This window comes from Salmo salar, chromosome 25, assembly GCF_965601325.2.
Source record: "Salmo salar chromosome 25, fSalSal1, whole genome shotgun sequence".
NCBI classification, from domain to species: Eukaryota; Metazoa; Chordata; class Actinopteri; order Salmoniformes; family Salmonidae; genus Salmo; species Salmo salar.
The window spans coordinates 40,940,022-40,960,000 of record NC_138315.1 but is presented as its reverse complement, the minus strand read 5'-3'; the positions used below and the strand labels follow the sequence as shown (position 1 = coordinate 40,960,000).

The window sequence follows — 19,979 nt, the reverse complement described above, 5'->3', positions numbered from 1 at the left end:
GTGCCAGTCGTAGTAGTACCAGTAGTGCCAGTAGTAGTAGTGCCAGTAGTAGTAGTGCCAGTACCAGTAGTAGTAGTGCCAGTAGTAGTGGTGATAGTAGATAGTTTTGGATGATTCTAACTAATCTACGTCTTTAAATATCATCATTTCCATAATTCCTTGGGATGGTGCTTCTCTCAGACAAACAGACAGACAGTCAGTGTAACTCTACTCTGGTGAGGTCTGGGGTGCAGCAGAGCAGAAACACTGAATGTACTGTAGATACTGAATACATTTGCTCCAGACTTCCTTGAACACAACAATGCCCCTCTGTCCCCACTGTGTTTGTATACAAAGACCGAGAGATTGAAAAACAGCTTCTATCTCAAGGCCATCAGACTGCTAAACAGCTATCACTAACTCAGAGAGGCTGCTGCCTACATTGAGACCCAATCACTGGACACTTTAATAAATGGATCACTAGTCACTTTAAACAATGCCACTTTAAATAATGCCACTTTAATTAATAATGTTTACATATCTTACATTACTCATATCACATGTATATACTGTATTTTATACCATCTACTGCACCTTGCCTATGCCTCTCGGCCATCGCTCATCCATATACTCATCCAAGTACATATTCTCATTCACCCCTTTAGATTTGTGTGTATTAGGTTGTTGTTGGGGAATTGTTAGATTACTTTTTTATTTATATTTATTTCACCTTTATTTAACCAGGTAGGCTAGTTGAGAACAAGTTCTCATTTACAACTGCGACCTGGCCAAGATAAAGCAAAGCAGTTTGACACAAACAACAACACAGAGTTACACATGGAATAAACAAACATACAATCAATAACACAATAGAAAAAAAGTATATATGCAATGTGAGCAAATGAGGTAAGATAAGGGAGATAAGTCAATAAATAGGCTATAGTGGCGAAATAATTACAATTTAGCAATTAAACACTGGAGTGATAGATGTACAGAAGATGAATGAAGTAGAGATACTGGGGTGCAAAGGAGCAAAAATAAATAACAGTATGGGGATGAGGTAGTTGGATGGGCTATTTACAGATGGGCTATGTACAGGCGCAGTGATCTGTGAGCTGCTCTGACAGCTGGTGCTTAAAGTTAGTGAGGGAGATATGAGTCTCCAGTGATTTTTATAATTCGTTCCAGTCATTGGCAGCATAGAACTGGAAGGAAAAGCGGCCAAAGGAAGAATTGGCTTTGGGGATGACCAGTGAGATATAACTGCTGGAGCACATGCTACGGGTGGGTGCTGCTATGGTGACCAGTGAGCTGAGATAAGGCGGGGCTTTACCTAGCAAAGACTTATAGATGACCTGGAGCCAGTGGGTTTGGCGACGAATTTGAAGTGAGGGCCAGCCAACGAGAGCATACAGGTCACAGTGGTGGGTAGTATTTGCGGCTTTGGTGACAAACGGATGGCACTGTGATAGTAGAGTAGAGTGTTGGAGGCTACTTTGTAAATGACATCGCCGAAGTCAAGGATTGGCAGGATAGTCAGTTTTACGAGGGTACAGTGGGGGAAAAAAGTATTTGATCCCCTGCTGATTTTGTACGTTTGCCAAATGATAAAGAAAGGATCAGTCTATAATTTTAATGGTAGGTTTATTTGAACAGTGAGAGACAGAATAACAACAAAAATATCCAGAAAAACGCATGTCAAAAATGTTATAAATTGATTTGCATTTTAATGAGGGAAATAAGTATTTGACCCCCTCTCAATCAGAAAGATTTCTGGCTCCCAGGTGTCTTTTATACAGGTAACGAGCTGAGATTAGGAGCACACTCTTAAAGGGAGTGCTCCTAACCGCAGCTTGTTACCTGTAAAAAAGACATCTGTCCACAGAAGCAATCAATCAATCAGATTCCAAACTCTCCAATATGGCCAAGACCAAAGAGCTCTCCAAGGATGTCAGGGACAAGATTGTAGACCTACACAAGGCTGGAATGGGCTACAAGACCATCGCCAAGCAGCTTGGTGAGAAGGTGACAAGATTTGGTGCGATTATTCGCAAATGGAAGAAACACAAAAGAACTGTCAGTATCCCTCGGCCTGGGGCTCCATGCAAGATCTCACCTCGTGGGGTTGCAATGATCATGAGAACGGTGAGGAATCAGCCCAGAACTACACAGGAGGATCTTGTCAATGATCTCAAGGCAGCTGGGACCATAGTCACCAAGAAAACAATTGGTAACACACTACGCCGTGAAGGACTGAAATCCTGCAGCGCCCGCAAGGTCCCCCTGCTCAAGAATACATATACATGCCTGTCGGAAGTTTGCCAATGAACATCTGAATGATTCAGAGGACAACTGGTGAAAGTGTTGTGGTCAGATGAGACCAAAATGGAGCTCTTTGGCATCAACTCAACTCGCCGTGTTTGGAGGAGGAGGAATGCTGCCTATGACCCCAAGAACACTATCTCCACCGTCAAACATGAGGTGGAAACATTATGCTTTGGGGGTGTTTTTCTGCTAAGGGGACAGGACAACTTCACTGCATCAAAGGTACGATGGATGGGGCCATGTACCGTCAAATCTTGGGTGAGAACATCCTTCCCTCAGCCAGGGCATTGAAAATGGATCGTGGATGGGTATTCCAGCATGACAATTACCCAAAACACACGGCCAAGGCAACAAAGGAGTGGCTCAAGAAGAAGCACATTAAGGTCCTGAAGTGGCCTAGCCAGTCTCCAGACCTTAATCCCATAGAAAATCTGTGGAGGGAGCCGAAGGTTCGAGTTGCCAAACGTCAGCCTCGAAACCTTAATGACTTGGAGAAGATCTGCAAAGAGGAGTGGGACAAAATCCCTCCTGAGATGTGTGCAAACCTGGTGGCCAACTACAAGAAACGTCTGACCTCTGTGATTGCCAACAAGGGTTTTGCTACCAAGTACTAAGTCATGTTTTGCAGAGGGGTCAAACACTTATTTCCCTCATTAAAATGCAAATCAATTTATAACATTTTTGACATGCGTTTTTCTGGATTTTTTTGTTGTTATTCTGTCTCTCACTGTTCAAATAAACCTACCATTAAAATGATAGACTGATCATTTCTTTGTAAGTGGGCAAACGTACAAAATCAGCAGGGGATCAAATACTTTTTTCCCCCCACTATATGTTTGGCAGCATGAGTGAGGGATGCTTTGTTGCGAAATAGGAAGCAGATTCTAGATTTAACTTTGGATTGGAGATGCTTAATGTGAGTCTGGAAGGAGAGTTTACAGTCTAACCAGACACCTAGGTATTTGTAGTTGTCCACATATTAAGTCAGAACTGTCCAGAGTAGTGATGCTGGACGGGCGGGCAGGTGCGGGCAGTGATCGGTTGAAGAGCATGCATTTAGTTTTACTTGCATTTAAGAGCAGTTGGAGGCCACGGAAGGAGTATTGGATGGCATTGAAGCTCGTCTGGAGGTTTGTTAACACAGTGTCCAAAGAAGGGCCAGAAGTATACAGAATGGTGTCGTCTGCGTAGAGGTGGATCAGAGAATCACCAGCAGCAAGAGCGACATCATTGATGTATACAGAGAAAAGAGTCGGCCCGAGAATTGAACCCTGTGGCACCCCCATAGAGACTGCCAGAGGTCCAGACAACAGGCCCTCCAATTTGACACACTGAACTCTGTCTGACAAGTAGTTGGTGAACCAGGCGAGGCAGTCATTTGAGAAACCAAGGCTGTTGAGTCCGCCGATAAGAATGTGGTGATTGAGTCGAAAGCCTTGGCCAGGTCGATGAATACAGCTGCACAGTATTGTCTCTTATCGACGGCGGTTATGATATCGTTTAGGACTTGTTAGATATTACAGCACTGTCGGAACTAGAAGCATAAGCATTTTGCTACACTCGCATTAACATCTGCTAACCATGTGTGTGTGACCAATAAAATTTGAATTTATGTAATTGGATTTTTTTTTAATCCCAGGAAGTATTTTAGAGAGCAGCTCTGAGGGGGCAGACAGTGAGGGACTGTGTGTTACCCAAGGACTGAGTAGCATGTGTGTCCTCTTTCGCACTCTCCATTCTCTATACTTCTTAATTCCTTTACACACCCATCCATCCCTCATTCATCCACTTTCCCCTCCCTCCCTCTCTCTCTCTCCCTCCCCTTCATGCAGGCTCCAGGAAGATGGAGCATAAGGGTAACAGCTGGCATGAGACCTGCTTCACCTGCCAGCGTTGCCAGCAGCCCATCGGCACCAAGAGCTTCATCCCCAAGGAGAACCACAACTTCTGTGTGCCCTGCTATGAGAAACAGTTTGCCATGCAGTGTGTGCACTGCAAGAAAGTAGGTCTAAGGTCATAACCTTAGTGTAAATACTGTAGTATCTCTTCCTCACTTTTTCTTTCCTCTAAAGTGGCGTATACATCAGAGAGATATAAAACAGGGCTTTTTCTACAACTACTGAAAGACTGGCTGTGAATCTGGCAGGCAAGACTAGAGCAAGAACGATTAGTACTTTATATGTACACAAATGCCATCAGTATCCATTCACGTGGCAATTTATTGAATGGATCGCTTAACCACTAAAATCTGGTATTTCTTGGTGCCTGGTTTGTAGCACTTGGTTGGTGTGTATGTGCTTACTTGTGTGCAGTCACATTCGACCTAACTCTCTCTCTATAATAGCCCATCACTACTGGCGGGGTGACCTATCGTGACCAGCCCTGGCATAAGGACTGCTTCCTGTGCACCGGCTGCAAGCAGCAGCTGTCTGGCCAGCGCTTCACCTCCCGTGACGACTTTGCCTACTGCCTCAACTGTTTCTGCAACCTGTATGCCAAGAAGTGTGCTTCCTGCACCACCCCCATCAGCGGTAAACTATCTATCCATCTAGGTGTGTTGCAGATACACATTTTCTGCTCAGGTCACGCACTGATTATCAGATCTTTACAACACGTGGAATAGTGCTTAGTGTATCAGGAACTAAAGGGAACATGATAGAACGATCCGATAATCTGTGCAGAACTGCGATGAAATTGTGTACCTGTCTCTAACAGAATGAGTCAGTCAGCCAATTAGATACTCACTTTTAAATCAGTTCTAACTTGTAATCAGGAAGTCAGTCACTTACTCACCCCATCACGCTGTACACTGTGGCCCTGTTTGAATCCTTACTAAAGTTCTCCACCTTTCCTCCTTCCCCAATCACTGATCTATGTCATTGGATAAGAGAAAGCAAGGTACAGTATAACTGCTCTATGGTTTCCTGCATCTATGTTTTAGGATGCAGAGACATCCTTCACCTTTTGATAACACTATGTGTTCATCTCTCCCTGTCTCTCAGGTCTGGGTGGCAGTAAGTACATCTCGTTTGAAGAGCGCCAGTGGCACAACGACTGCTTCAACTGTAAGAAGTGCTCCGTCTCCCTGGTGGGCCGGGGTTTCCTCACCGAGCGTGACGACATCCTGTGCCCCGAGTGTGGCAAAGACATCTGATTGGCAGGCAGCGAGTGGCCGACACGTCTGATTGGATAGTAACAAAACAACCAGGAAGTAACAATGACCTATCAGAGCACAACTGAGCATCACTGTGTATATATATATATATATATATATACACACACAGCTGAAGTCAGAAGTTTACATACATCTTAGTCTAATACATTTAAACTAAGTTTTTTTTATAATTCCTGACATTTAAATCCTAGTAAAGATTCCCTGTCTTAGGTCAGTTAGGATCACCACTTTATTTTAAGAATGTGAAATGTCAGAATAATAGTAGAGAGAATGATTTATTTCTGCTTTTATTTCTTTCATCACATTCCCAGTGGGTCAGTAGTTTACATACACTCAATTAGTATTTGGTAGCATTGCCTTTAAATTGTTTAACTTGGGTCAAATGTTTCGGGTAGCCTTCCACAAGTTTCCCACAATTAGTTGGGTGAATTTTGGCCCATTCCTCCTGACAGAGCTGGTGTAACTGAATCAGGTTTGTAGGCCTCCTTGCTCTCACACGCTTTTTCAGTTCTGCCCACAAATTCAGTTCTGCCACCCCAAATCCTTAACTTTGTTGTCCTTAAGCCATTTTGCCACAATTTTGGAAGTATACTTGGGGTCATTGTACATTTGGAAGACCCATTTGCGACCAAGCTTTAACTTCCTGACTGATGTCTTGAGATGTTGCTTCAATATATCCACATAATTTTCCTACCTCATGATGCCATCTATTTTGTGAAGGGCACCAGTCCCTCCCTCCTGCAGCAAAGCTGGCACCCCCTTGCTTCACGGTTGGGATGGTGTTCTTCGGCTTGCAAGCCTCCCCCCTTTTCCTCCAAACATTACAATGGTCATTATGGCCAAACAGTTCTATTTTTGTTTCATCAGACCAGAGGACATTTCTCCAAAAAGTATGATCTTTGTCCCCATGTGCAGTTGCAAACCATATTCTGGCTTTTTTATGGCGGTTTTGGAGCAGTGGCTTCTTCCTTGCTGAGCGGCCTTTCAGGTTATGTCGATATAGGACTCGTTTTACTGTGGATATAGATACTTTTGTACCTGTTTCCTCCAGCATCTTCACAAGGTCCTTTGCTGTTATTCTGGGATTGATTTGCACTTTTCGCACCAAAGTACATTCATCTCTAGGAGACAGAACGCCTCTCCTTCCTGAGCGATGTGACGGCTGCCTGGTCCCATGGTGTTTATACTTGCGTACTATTGTTTCTACAGATAAACATGGTACTTTCAGGAATTTGGAAATTGCTCCCAAGGATGAACCAGACTTATGGAGGTCTACAATTTATGGAGGACTTGGCTGATTTCTTTTGATTTTCCCATGATGTCAAGCAAAGATGCAGAGTTTGAAGTTTGGCCTTGAAATACATCCACAGGTACACCTCCAATTGACTCGAATGATGTCAATTAGCCTATCATAAGCTTCTAAAGCCATGACATCATTTTCTGGAATTTTCCAAGGTGTTTAAAGGCACAGTCAACTTAATGTATGTACATTTCTGACCCACTGGAATTGTGATACAGTGAATTGTAAGTGAAATAAACTGTCTAAACAATTGTTGGAAAAATTACTTGTCATGCACAACGTAGATGTCGTAACCGACTTGCCAAAACTATAGTTTGTTAACAAGAAATTTGTGGAGTGGTTGAAAAACAAGTTCTAATGACTCCAACCTAAGTGTATGTAAACTTCCGACTTCAACTGTGTATATATATATGACATGTGAACACAAGATACTGGTCGCGTTCCCCTTCTCAGACGTCGCATGCATCAACAAATGATTGGGTGCCACGTCATCGACTGGGCAGTCCGGCATCAGATTGCCTTAACATCATGTGGTTAGCTAATACGTAAAATACCTATCCGGGCGTTGCAAGATCTTGCATGCATCAGCAACGCCTGGGCAGAGGAACACACCCGTTATTAGGCTACTAATCATACACTATATGAGTTCAAAAATATACATTACAATGTTTTTTGGAGTGCAACAGAAAATATTGCTTTCTGCATGCCCTGGCTTGATACATCACATAGTTTGAGGTTTTACGCATGAATGTCGGCTGTCATAATTAAAGATTAATATATTGAGTTTATGTATTTAAAGGAATATTTCACCTGAACTACACAATTATTGCAGTCATTGTGTAATTTGGGTGCCAAATACCTTTAAGATTTTAAAGGCTATATGCTGGTGTGTATGAGGGAGCATAAGTCCCAAAGTTGCGAAAATGTGAACTAACTCAAAGAAACAGGTTTACCGGGCATTTACACTGCTGCAACGTTTGTAATGTTATTCAGATGGGAATAAAACAAAAGCTACAACTAAAAGAAAAAAAAACATTATTAACCATGGTGTAAATAATGACAGTTTGGTTTTTAAGCTCTGTTTATTATCACCCCCAACACGTATACATTTGACTGACACTGGTGCAAATGCTTGGTAACCATGAGCCATGCCTATTAAGACATGTCTCTTATCAGTCATTTTCCAAGGGCTCTGACAGGAAGTCAGTGTGAAGTCCAAATAAAGAAGTATAAAAATACACCAACTGCTGTACACCTTCTATGACTAAGGAAGTGACATGAAGTTAAGTGTTTCCTCTAGGATTTTTTTTAGCTGCGGTGGCAGAGTTAGAGGATGGGGTCCAACAAGGGGCAGTGGATGGGCACTCCCTCTATACATCTACATTATAGGAATGTAGTGGCAGCTAAATACATTTGGGGAAAAGCTGAACAATGCCATTGCGTTAGTACAAGTTGCCCCTAACTGCAGGTCCTGGGTCAGGTATGCTTTGATGCCTTAATGGTTAAGAGTAGGATTCATGGTTGGCTAATCTGATCCTAGACCAGGAGTAAAGCCTTTCTCAGGCACTTGCAAATCAAGCAGGACTGAGTCTCTGGCACCATCTAGTGGTTCACTTCAAATGCACCCCCACTCAAGGCAAGGCACACGAGCTAAACATCCCATTACAAATGCAAGTGTCACAGTACCAATACAATAAAGCTGGAATCCTTAAATGGTGTAACAGCAACAAAGAAGTTCCTGCAAACAACAAAACACTGTCCCCCCCGACATCATTGCACACGCGACAGAAGAGCGCAATATGTACTGCAATGAAGATGCTCCTCACCTCGGGAACAATAACTGTGGTGGGGCGGCCAGTGACAATGTTTCCCCCTACTGAGGATTCCATCTAAATCAGTATCAAAACCCGGAGAAATCCCTTACCCGTCATGCCCCACTGCGGATATGGTACGGCCACACAGACGTATGAAGATGCATAACAACTTAGCATTGTAGACCCAAAGTTTTCCTATCAAGTTAAACACCATCAATCTCCTCAACTCAACCTCTAACAGCACTGGAAGGCTGAACTCTAACTATTCTAAGAGGATTTCAGGTAGGTCACATCACAGAATTATAATGCATAGAGCAGAATTGAGGGTTAAACTGCTTATTCCACAAACTACTTATGAACATAGAAATATTGTGGTGTCAAGTCTGCAGTAAGAGTCAGTAAAGTCCCAGGAGCAGAGCACTCACTGTAAGGACACTTGAGGGTCAGGTAAAGGGTCAGAGAGTAGTTCTGTGATTGTCCTGACTCTGGCAGAGAACGCCCCAGTGTGAGGTGGCTCATCACTGCTCTATAGTGGAGTGGTGGGTCTCTCAGTACGGTCCAGGGTCAGGGCCAGGTCACTTTCTGGATCTTTTTCTTTTCCTTCAGTTCACCCTGAGGAGACAGAGACAATCACCGACAACATTCACACATCTGCTTCACTAATAACATCAACATTCCCAAACCTCTCCAAGTCAGTCAAAAAGCCCATGAAAGCAGTCACCAACCCTGGTTCTGGAGAGCTACTGAATGTGAAAGCATTTGGTCCAGTCCAACTGTAAAAAACCTGATTGATTTAGTTGAATCATCAGGGCCCTGATTATAATGTTATTTATAAACCGGGTGGTTCGAGCACTAAATGCTGATTGGATGAAAGCAGTGGTAAAGCAGATTGTATACCACGGGTATACAAAAATGTATTTGTACTGCTCCAATTACATTGATAACCAGTTTATAATAGCAATAAGGCACCTCTGGGGTTTGTGGTATTAGGCCAATATCCAGACACTCCGCATTGCATCTTGCATAAGAACAGCCCTTAGCCAAGGTATTTTGGCCATATACACCACCTCGTCGGGCCTTATTGCTTAAGTATACCATTAGCTGAATACATTGTTTTGGTTGGAACGAAATCCTGCAGCTCTCCAGGACCACGGTTGGTGACCAGAAAATCATCTTTAGAAAAATATTTAGCATAGACCAGTAGATACTGAGGTTCCATACCGAGCTGTCTGCCTCCCGTTTCAGATGAACTGACTTGGGGGAGGAAGGGGGGCTCCCCAGACCCTTATTCCCAGTGGGACTCCTATGGGGGCCTCCTGGGCTGTGGGAGGACGAGGGGCTAGGGGTGGTGCTGGACAGCTTGCGTATGGGGCTGAAGAGGTTCATGGAGGGAGGGGGCTTGAATCTATCTGTCACGCCAGAACCCGAGGTCTGACCCTCTGGCTTTTTCAGTCTGACGGGGCCACTTTTAGAGGAGCTGCCATCGAACACAATCAGAGGCCTCTTCCTGTTGTGGTCATCACTGAAGCTGTAAGACAAAACAGGACACTGACTGAGGCTACAGTAGGAGTAAGGCAATTCCACAGTGACTCAGATTTTTACACTTGAAAATGTATGCCAAAACCCCCCCCAAAAACATTGATTTCAAAGTTTAACAAACCCTACAACTCTATGCACAAGACTACTTTAAACAATGTACACAGTAAAAAACAAACATCACCATTAGATTTACTCTGTTACTAAACTATCTGCACAGTTCCACCTGTAAATGGGGTTTTGCTAAGCATAGTCCTCATGCCTAGAGTTGTATGGTTTGTTAACCTTTGAAATGAATGTTTTTTTGTTTGGTGTCTGTGGCCATCAAACTTCAGAGACATTCTTTAATATCAGGCTGATTTCCTCAACAACTAAGAGTTTGTCCAGTAGCTACCATGTTGTAGCAGCATGAAGCACACCCATGCACAAATACTCTGAGAGCAAAGTCTTGCAACACGCTCATCTCAATATATATGGTTTTCAAATCTCCTTGTTCGAATGCTGAGTTTACCTTTATTTCAAGTCTGACTCAGTGGTATTTTTGTATTGTCAATGTAACAGAGTTAAAGGATGTATTTTTGATGTAAATGGCATGTTATAGATAGGTCCAGACACCTTGGTGATTTCACGTTTTAGAGAAACATATCCTCTCCCCACCTACGAGACTGTCCACTGGCTGTGCTCTGTCGCGCTCGAGTCTGCGCCATCCTCTTTCCCCAGCGGTTGTTTGGCAGCGCTCTCTGCGGGAGGGGGATGACGTGCCGGAGGTAGAGAGCCGTGAGCTGGTCGCGGCTCCCATCGTCTCCACTGGTTATCTTTTTCTGTCCAGGACAGGGGCCAAAACACGTGTTAGCTAGAGCCTCATTAAAACCACCGGCTGACATATGAACTAGAGCCAGAGCAGGACCTAGCTAACTGTTCAATAACAAACGTTTTGCTACAGTGTGCTCTTAAGCAATAAGGCACCTCAGGGGTTTGTGGCAAATGGTCAATATACCACAGCTAAGGGCTGTTCTTATACACAACGCAGAGTGCCTGGATAAAGCCCTTAGCCGTGGTATATTGGCCATACACCACAAACCTTTATTACTATTATAAACTGGTTACCAACATAATTAGAGCAGTAAAAGTAAATGTTTTGTCATCCCCGTGGTATATGGTCTGATATACCACAGCTGTCAGCCAGTCAGCAGTCAGGGCTCGAAACACCCAGTTTATAATAGTGAATACACCCCAGGTACTCCCTTATTTCACCTGACGCATGCGCAAAACAACTAAAACACACCTGACTAAACAAACCATGATCCACGCATTTTTAAGCTGATTTAATATTTTTCTGACGATATTTCCAACATGCTGGGTTTGCATGGCCTCTTTAGTGTTCTGACGCGGGTGCAAATAACTAGCTAAACCAGCGGAACATTTTGGCTACAATACAAGCTGGCTGATGTTAACTACCGGTGGCTAGCTAGCTGACTTGCTAGCTAGCTGGGACCTAGCTGACTAGCGCTAAGTCAACCCTCTTCTTGTTCAAATTTAGCCCTGATTCGTCTCTTACCTCATTCAGAACCAGCTGGATAAACTCCTGAGACAGGAGCTCGGGGTGTAGTAAGAGATCTGCGTTAGAAGCGCCTCTACCCTGAGATGTGTCTTTCCCTTCACGTCCCATGTTGGTGGAGCGCGCCATCTTTGCCCTCTCGCCCCAGCATCCTCTACGTCTGGTTGTGACGTAGTTCAGCTGTCCCATCAATCAGATACATCATCAAAGTAGCGCTCAAATGGGCTACGTCTCAATCAATTATAATGGCTTCCTCTCCTTATGTCTATGTATCATTCACTTGAAGTAAGCCATTGATACACTTAATGTAGATACTTTATTTTCATGTTGCATAAAAAGGATCTGTAGGGATGTTTTCTCTGTCAGTTCTTGCAGCTCAGTGTGCTGAGAAAAGGAAGCAACCTTTGCCTGTCCCTTAGATCTAAAGCCTTTTTTGGTGATATATTTAGGTCTTGCATAAGGTTATTATGAGATAGGGTAAGGCAAACATGCTAGATCTGTGTCTAAAGGTCATTTCTAACTGGGCATCGATGTGTACATCTACTACATGATGTGTACATAGTACACATCTTTCTTCGCTCATTGAAGCAGTAGAATTGAGATAATCACACCTTACGCAAAGTGTATGAGTTGACATGGTGTGCCCTAGATTTGAACTTCTCTCAGTAAACTGTTTAACCACGGTACATATGGAGATGCATTACCTACAGCACAGACTGTGTGTTCTGCTGTGGAAGATATGGGTCTTACACACATAAATGCACTCCGCAACCGACAATCAATAGAGGTCTTTAGTATCCCAGCAACACAGTCATTGTATTGACATTGTAGAGGCAGGGGACGGCTGTACGTGGTTTGTGTTCGACAACATGTTCTACCTTTGTCAAGCAGCATGCCCAACATATATTTTAGTTCCAGTATTAGGTTTAAGGTACAATGCTAGCCTATTACAGTGTATGTAGACAACTTACAACGGTTATAACTGTGTTTAACATGATTTGTTATCTTTCATTTCTACTCAGTCTATTGCCTACATATGCATAGTTGATGACGTCAACACACCTGTCAATTGGATTGTTAGTTCATTCAATTAATCAATTATTCATTCACAGAAACACTTTTTTATACTGATCAACATTTCTTTACAATTTTATCCAACGTTTTCATTTACATACAGTATAATTAAACATATACAACAACCATCTGGGTAAACGATCACCAATAGTACTCAGACAATTATACAAACACCATGGAAACGGTTAAATAGAAAACACTGTTCCCAGTTGTACATCATTTCTCTTCAGGTCTTTTTTTAGGAGAAGGGAAATAAAGACAGTCACACAAAGACTTTTGAGTGCCTCTGTTCATGGCTGTCCAGTGTCCACAGCACTTTAGACAAAACACAAGAATGTACTGTCCTCACCACTAAAGCGCCAATGGAAATCATTTGTTAAAAGACAGCAACGTTTCAGCAGCAAGCCGTCTATACTGCTGAAATGTTGATGTCTTAACAAATCGTATAGAGAGTATAGTAGGTCCTTTACACCAGTGGAGAACCCTGTAGCTTCAAGACCAGAGTTGGTGACCACTGCTTTCCACGGCTGCATGGCGTGTCCTCAGAGTGACTGTTAGTTCCACACAGCTGACTGGGTCTCACTGCACACGTAGATGTTACTGTCACACAGCTGACTGGGTCTCACTGCACACGTAGATGTTACTGTCACACAGCTGACTGGGTCTCACTGCACACGTAGATGTTACTGGGTCTCACCCTCCTGTGGCTCCGGCCCGGCACCCTGGGACACAGCCTGCAGCTCTTGGGCATGAACTCCAGACACGCCTCCCGGAACTTCCTGATCCTCCAGCAGTAGATGACTGGGTTAAACACTGTCTTCAGATAGCTGAGCCACAGAGCCCCCACACTGACCGGATAGAAGGCAGGGCTGAAGTAGAACCTCCGGCTGAACACGGCCAGCAAACTGACCACTGTGTGGGGCAGCCAGCACACAGAGAAGCCGATGAAGAGGATGAGGATGGTGGTGAAGGCCCGCGTCTTGAAGCTCATGTCCACATTGACCTGCGGGGGACGTTGCAGGCCAGTCAGGCCCAGCTTGCTGACCTGGTTGAGGACTGGGAGGCTGGCCTGGTCGGAGGTGTGGTTGTGGATGCGCAGGGCGTTGCGGCGCACCGTGTTGAGGATGCACAGGTAGGAGTAGAGCATGATGCCGAACGGCACAAAGAACACCGCCACCGTCAGCAGCACCGTGTAGCAGCGGTCGGCCAGCGACTCACTGTAGCCCAGCACGCACTGTGGCGCCCAGGCCCCCCCAATGCCCGTCACACCCGCCGCACCCGCCCGCCAGCCGATCACGGACGGGAGCGCCACGCAGAGGGACAGCGCCCAGGAAGCGCCGATGAGCAGCTTGGCACGGTGTGGCGTCAGCTTGTCCTGCCGCTGAACGATGATAAGGAAACGGTCTACGCTGATGATGAGGAGGATGGACACACCCTCCAGGACAAAGAGCCAATAGAGCATGACGGAAGCACGGCAGAACCCGCCCCCGAAGCGCCAGTCGGCGGTAGCCACGGTGACGGCGGTGAAGGGCATGCAGAGCAGCGAGAGCATGATGTCAGAGAATGCCAGCGTAGCGAGGAGCAGGTTGATGGCAGAACGCATGGCGGGCTTCTGGTAGACGATCAGACACACGATGGCGTTGCCCAGGAAACCGATGGCGATCATGAAGATCATGATAGCGGCCAGCGTCACACGCAGGGTGACAGGCATGAGGGGACTAGTAGTCCCAACCCCTGGCGGTGGAGGCGGCGGCGGTGAAATCACCACCCCTTCCTCTTCTTCCAGCTCCATCAGGGGGGCACACCTAGCCAGCAGGCTGCCGTTGCAAAACGCCATAGTGATGGTTATCAGGCTAACAGTCAGTTTCACCCTGGATACACATCATTTTTCTTTAGTCTAAAGTTGTGTTGTCAAAGCTTCCTTGGTCAGTCACACATCCTGGTCTCCTCATTCATGGCCAGGTCTGAAACAGAAGCAACATTTTACATGTCAAATACATGTTGGAACAAAACCTGCATCCTAGAAACTTTTGAGTGCAACATAGTTCCTTAAGAACAAAAACAGACTGGACAGATGGATTGCATATCCACTGATCATCGACATCCAGAAGGTAATCTACTGCGGCCAACGTTCGTTATGGTGTTTTATCCATGTGAATTACTAGTAGTACTACGGGCTGTGGACAAGTAACTGAAGTCCACACTTGTAGCGTTAGAGTTGTTGTTGTTTTCTACACCGGGGAAGCCCACACAAACAGGAGGGAAGCTAGTGTTTGGCTGGGAGCGAGTGTATGGCTCATCAGCGTGTCACAGACACTGGGGTCTATGCTCTGGTTATTATCTGTTCAGTGTGAATTAGAATCAGAGGAGAGATGGATCCGATTTAGTGGAGGAGTGGAGGGGGAATGACTTGCCTGTGCCTCTTACGCTTATAGACTGTTATATAACACAAAGAGGTTGGGCAGCGCACTTCCACACCCAGGCAGTCACCCGTTTTATGAGCGGGGGGGGGGGGGCAGGACCGAGTTTGGGAAGCGCTGCATCACACACACAGACCTTGTTCGCGAGGCAAAATAAAATCTAATCCGCTGGGGCAGCTCCACTACAGAATGTAATCCAGATGAAAGTGAATAGCTCACTCACAGGACACAGCTGTTGCCATGGTTGCAACCCCTTCTCTCGCTCCGGGGGTGGGGTGGAGGGATGGGGAATACTGTGGCTTTAAGCACCATCATGATGCACCTAGTGGTTCCTTTAACCCTGTAAATGAGCCCTTCTCAACACAGTGCTTCCCCCAGCTATACAGCTCTGAAAGGCAGGTGACGACCTGGAAGAGGACGACTGTCTAAACATTATGGCTCTCATCAACCAATCAATATGGAGGTAGTGTGTGTGGGTGCTTTTGTGCTTTAAGCTTTTGAAAATTGATATTTCTGCCTCAAGCTTTACAAAGGAAAATTCTAGATTAATGATCCCTGCTGTGGATTCATATACAAGACCTTGCGTCAAAAGTGTTACTGATCGTTGCTGAGGCAACCAGGTCATCACATCCATGGTAACAACGCAACCCCCACTTCCCCCCATCCCCATCTCTCTGCAAATGTCTGTGACATTACATTGTCTGTCTGTGAGTGGGGCTGTTGCGACCCAGATATCAAACCGGCACTTCCACACTCACTAACTAGTCCATTTCCTCCAGTGTTGGAGTAAAATAACTCTGGTATAAATACATGAGATAGGAACGAGAAGAGCCTGTTCGGAAGAAATATAGCTACCTCCCCCATTTCCCCATCCCTCCATCTCTCATTGGATGAAATTCACCCACTTCTGTGCACGCACATAGTCCCGATGGAGAGAATAAATGAGGCAATGTTACAGACAGATGAAAGAGAGAGGGAAAGACGGAGAGAGAGAGCGAGGGGATGAGAGAGAGACAGTTGATTGTGCTCCTCCAGAGCTCTTTATCTGTTCAGAGATGGAAAGGTGCTACTTTAGATTTTTGTATTTATTTATTTTTATTTAACCTTTATTTATACAGGGAATCCAAATTGAGACCAGGGTCTCTTTTTCAATAGTGCCCTGTGTTACAACAATCAACAATCACATACAGAGCAGAAATTCTATATAGAGTAAAATTAATTAGATTTTACAAGTTCACTCCACAATGAACAGGTCCTGTATTAAAGTGACATAAACCAGGACGTCAAGCTCTAATGCATCCCACTGGGCACACACTGGTTGAATCAACGTTATTTCCACATCATTTCAATGACATTACGTTGAACCAATGTGGAATAGATATTGAATTGATGTGCCCAGTGAGGGATACTTCCTTCCTTCCTTTGAGTAATCACTGATATAAAGTGCATGGATAGGTGTAAAGTTTCTAATGGAAAGTTTGCTTTCATCAATCCACTTGTGTTAGATCAGTGATTACTTCAAGGCAGGGAGGAAGGAATGATGGATGGATTTAAAGGACAGTTGAACTCTTGATATGTGCAGTTCATTTGTACCAGTGTACTCAACACAGGGCCTGGATTGGCACAGAGTAGGCTTATGACCAGGAGGATGTAACACAGAGATGACAAGGCCACTGGCTGACTGACTGACTGACTGGCTGGCTGGCTGACTAACTGGCTGATTGACTGACTGAATGACTGGCTGGCTGGCTGGCTGGCTGACTAACTGACTGGCTGGCTGACTGGCTAACTGATTGGCTGGCTGACTGATTGGCTGGCTGACTGACAGACATGCTGGCTGGCTGGCTGGCTGGCTGACTGACTGACTGACTGACGGACTGATTGGCTGGATGACGGACTGATTGGCTGGATGACGGACTGATTGGCTGGATGACGGACTGATTGGCTGGATGACGGACTGATTGGCTGGATGACGGACTGATTGGCTGGATGACGGACTGATTGGCTGGATGACGGACTGATTGGCTGGATGACGGACTGATTGGCTGGATGACGGACTGATTGGCTGGATGACGGACTGATTGGCTGGATGACGGACTGATTGGCTGGATGACGGACTGATTGGCTGGATGACGGTGGTATGTGTCATTATTACCTGGCCACAGGTGTGTTGTGTTGTTGTCACCTAGTCTGGCTCTCTCTCATGTTTCTCATGTTTCTCATGTTAACACCTACATTGACTTCAACCAGATTCAATAAAACACTTGTTGTTTTGTTGTTATTTCCTATGATCCTGTGTTAATGTTAAATTGTAATTAGTTTCGCCACTATGACCTATTTATTGCCTTACCTCCATATTCTTACTACATTTGCACACACTGTATATAGGTTTTTCTGTTGTGTTATTGACTGTAAGTTTGTTTATCCCATGTGTAACTCTGTGTTGAATTTGTCGCACTGCTTTGCTTTATCTTGGCCAGGTCGCAGTTGTAAATGAGAACTTGTTCTCAACTAGCTTACCTGGTTAAATAAAGGTGAAATAAATAAAATAAAAAAAGATGTTACAGATCAGGCTTTTGCTCTATATGCTGCTAGCCTGCACTCCTTCCAGGACCCCAGGAAGAATAGCTACGGCTTATGCAACAGCTGATGGGGATCCAAATAAACTACATCAACAGTCTGAATGTGAGCATCTCAGTACCAGCTACACAATCAATGTGTAGTAAATCTATGGCTGTGTTTTTATACATCCACTGATTGGTGGAGGATACTCACATTGATTCACTCTATCCAATGAGATAACAGAATACTGTTTGGTGTACTTAGACCACTTCAATGCACTCTATCCAATGAGAATGCAGACTACAATTCAGGCAATAGTGTGAGAATAGCCCTCTTCTTCATCAGGTCAATATATGGTTGTTGGGATACACAGACCTGCATTGATTTGAGAGTAGCAGTGTATGTGTTTATGGAGAATTAGTATGTGTTTGAGTCACCAGAAATCTCATTATTGATACATGGAACCGTTTGTTGCATCCTTTGTGTTGTGAAAACGTCTCGCTGATAGGGTCAACTGAGAACATCAATGTCCATTAGAAGACAGTATATCCAGTCAGACATTGTAAGAACCGAGTCAGACTTGAACGAAATGCCTAGGCTATTGTCTGTTCACCTCCCCATAGCCATATTAATTCATGCAGGCCTGGTAAAATGCATTCTGATCGACGTTTCATACACCACGCTATCATATGCCCACCGATTTTTTTCTCCCTCATTAATTCTGAATACCTTTATAGCTGATTAAGGATTGCGTTTTGTCAATTGTCTAATTCGACTGAATTGTGTAATGTAACGAGACTGTTTTGTCATACATTTAGGAAAAATATAGTCTACACAATTATCACATTTTTCTCCATTCTCGGCAAGTAGAGTAGCACAATGCGCATTGTTTCGAGCGCCATAATTATAATCGAGAAATGGTGCAAAATGACGGATCAAACAGCCTACCTTTGATCATGCGACTCACAATGCCGTTGATGTTGAGTCTCGGGTGGCTTGTCCAGTTGTCCTAATCCAGGTATCATTACAAGACCTATAGGAAGACGCACTGTCCACGGCACACACACATTCCATCGCCTCCTTCCATCCAGGATCCACCCCAACCAAACCACTTTGCTTTGCTTTTCGCAATCGGGAATCAAAACATGTGCTGTGCAGTCGCCTGCTGACGCGCAAGGCGCGGACAGGTCCGCTGTTTTAAAAGTGTTGATTTTAAGACGAATGTCGATTAGAATTCTTAATTTATTTAGGAAGCACACCATATATTGAAAAAACATATGGAAGACGAAATCGATACATGCCGACAATAACGCAAGTAATTCCAAAGGGCACTGCCTGTATCATTAAATAACCCTCATTTGCGAACCATCTGAGACTGAATAAAGTGAGAATGAAACTGATCTTCCCACAATGTTCTAGCTCTACCTAGTCAAAAGTCAAAAGATATAGGCCACTGTCTGTATGGATAAGCAACTCAATTGGGCCTAAACACATCTTAACCATCACCTCTACAATATATTCAATGTATTCAGTAGCACAATGGCCTAGCCTACATGACGTCAATAATAGCCTGTTCTTTAGACATGTTTACCTACTTAGGCTACCATGTGTACAACATGTTAATGTCTATTTCAGCCATATGTATGGAGATTAGTACCCTGCCTGTGTCACACACACACACACACATGTTATGTTCTTCTACCTTCGTGTGGACCAAAATCCTATTTTCCCTCACCCTAACCTTAACCCGTGAACCTAACTCCTAATCCTAACCCTAAACTTAACCACTAACCTCTTACCCTAACCCTAATTCTAACCCTAACCTTAATTGTAACCCTAAACTTAAAATAGCCTTTGTCCTCATGCGGATGTGGGAAAAGTCCCCACGAGGGAGAATTTTCCTTTTCTTACAATCCTTTTGGGGATTTTAGGTCCCCACAAGGATAGAAGAACCAACACACACACACACACACACACACACACACACACACACACACACACACACACACACACACACACACACACACACACACACACTCATACATTCATACTGTGGGATACTCAGACAGACAGACAGAGAGGAGAGAACTGTAACGATAATAATGTCATTGACATGCAGCAAAACGGTGTTACTTCCAGTAGATGGCAGCATTGTCGTAGTGTTTACTATATTTGCACATTCACTCCGGAGCCTCTCACAGGTCAGGGGGGATACACTCCCATTTGCAAATATGCA

At 44.5% G+C, this 19,979-nt stretch overlaps 3 protein-coding genes across 4 annotated transcripts in view; 1 reads left to right on the top strand and 2 right to left on the bottom strand.

Moving 5' to 3' along the window:
• Window positions 1-8,019, top strand: part of fhl2a (four and a half LIM domains 2a) — a 17,971-nt gene extending 9,952 nt beyond the window's left edge. For both annotated transcript variants that reach the window (XM_014174380.3, XM_014174381.3), the window contains exons 4-6: window positions 4,137-4,306; window positions 4,649-4,835; window positions 5,307-8,019. In XM_014174380.3, the coding sequence (XP_014029855.1) occupies window positions 4,137-4,306; window positions 4,649-4,835; window positions 5,307-5,458 (509 nt within the window). In that variant the 3' untranslated portion in view covers window positions 5,459-8,019. The remainder of the gene's footprint in view (window positions 1-4,136; window positions 4,307-4,648; window positions 4,836-5,306) is intronic.
• On the bottom strand, window positions 7,843-11,875 carry tslig2 (tRNA splicing ligase complex subunit 2). The gene is made up of 4 exons (XM_014174387.3): window positions 11,688-11,875; window positions 10,787-10,950; window positions 9,815-10,121; window positions 7,843-9,205 (listed from the first exon to the last, which is right to left on the bottom strand). Exons 1-4 carry the CDS (start codon window positions 11,814-11,816, stop codon window positions 9,158-9,160), a joined length of 648 nt encoding a protein of 215 aa, XP_014029862.2. The 5' UTR covers window positions 11,817-11,875; the 3' UTR covers window positions 7,843-9,157.
• gpr45 (G protein-coupled receptor 45) lies at window positions 11,688-19,220 on the bottom strand. Its single transcript, XM_014174383.3, has 2 exons — window positions 18,692-19,220; window positions 11,688-14,725 (listed from the first exon to the last, which is right to left on the bottom strand). The coding sequence occupies exon 2, from the start codon at window positions 14,596-14,598 to the stop codon at window positions 13,408-13,410; it is 1,191 nt and encodes a 396-aa protein (XP_014029858.1). The 5' UTR covers window positions 14,599-14,725; window positions 18,692-19,220; the 3' UTR covers window positions 11,688-13,407.
• Window positions 19,221-19,979: the final 759 nt, after the last annotated feature.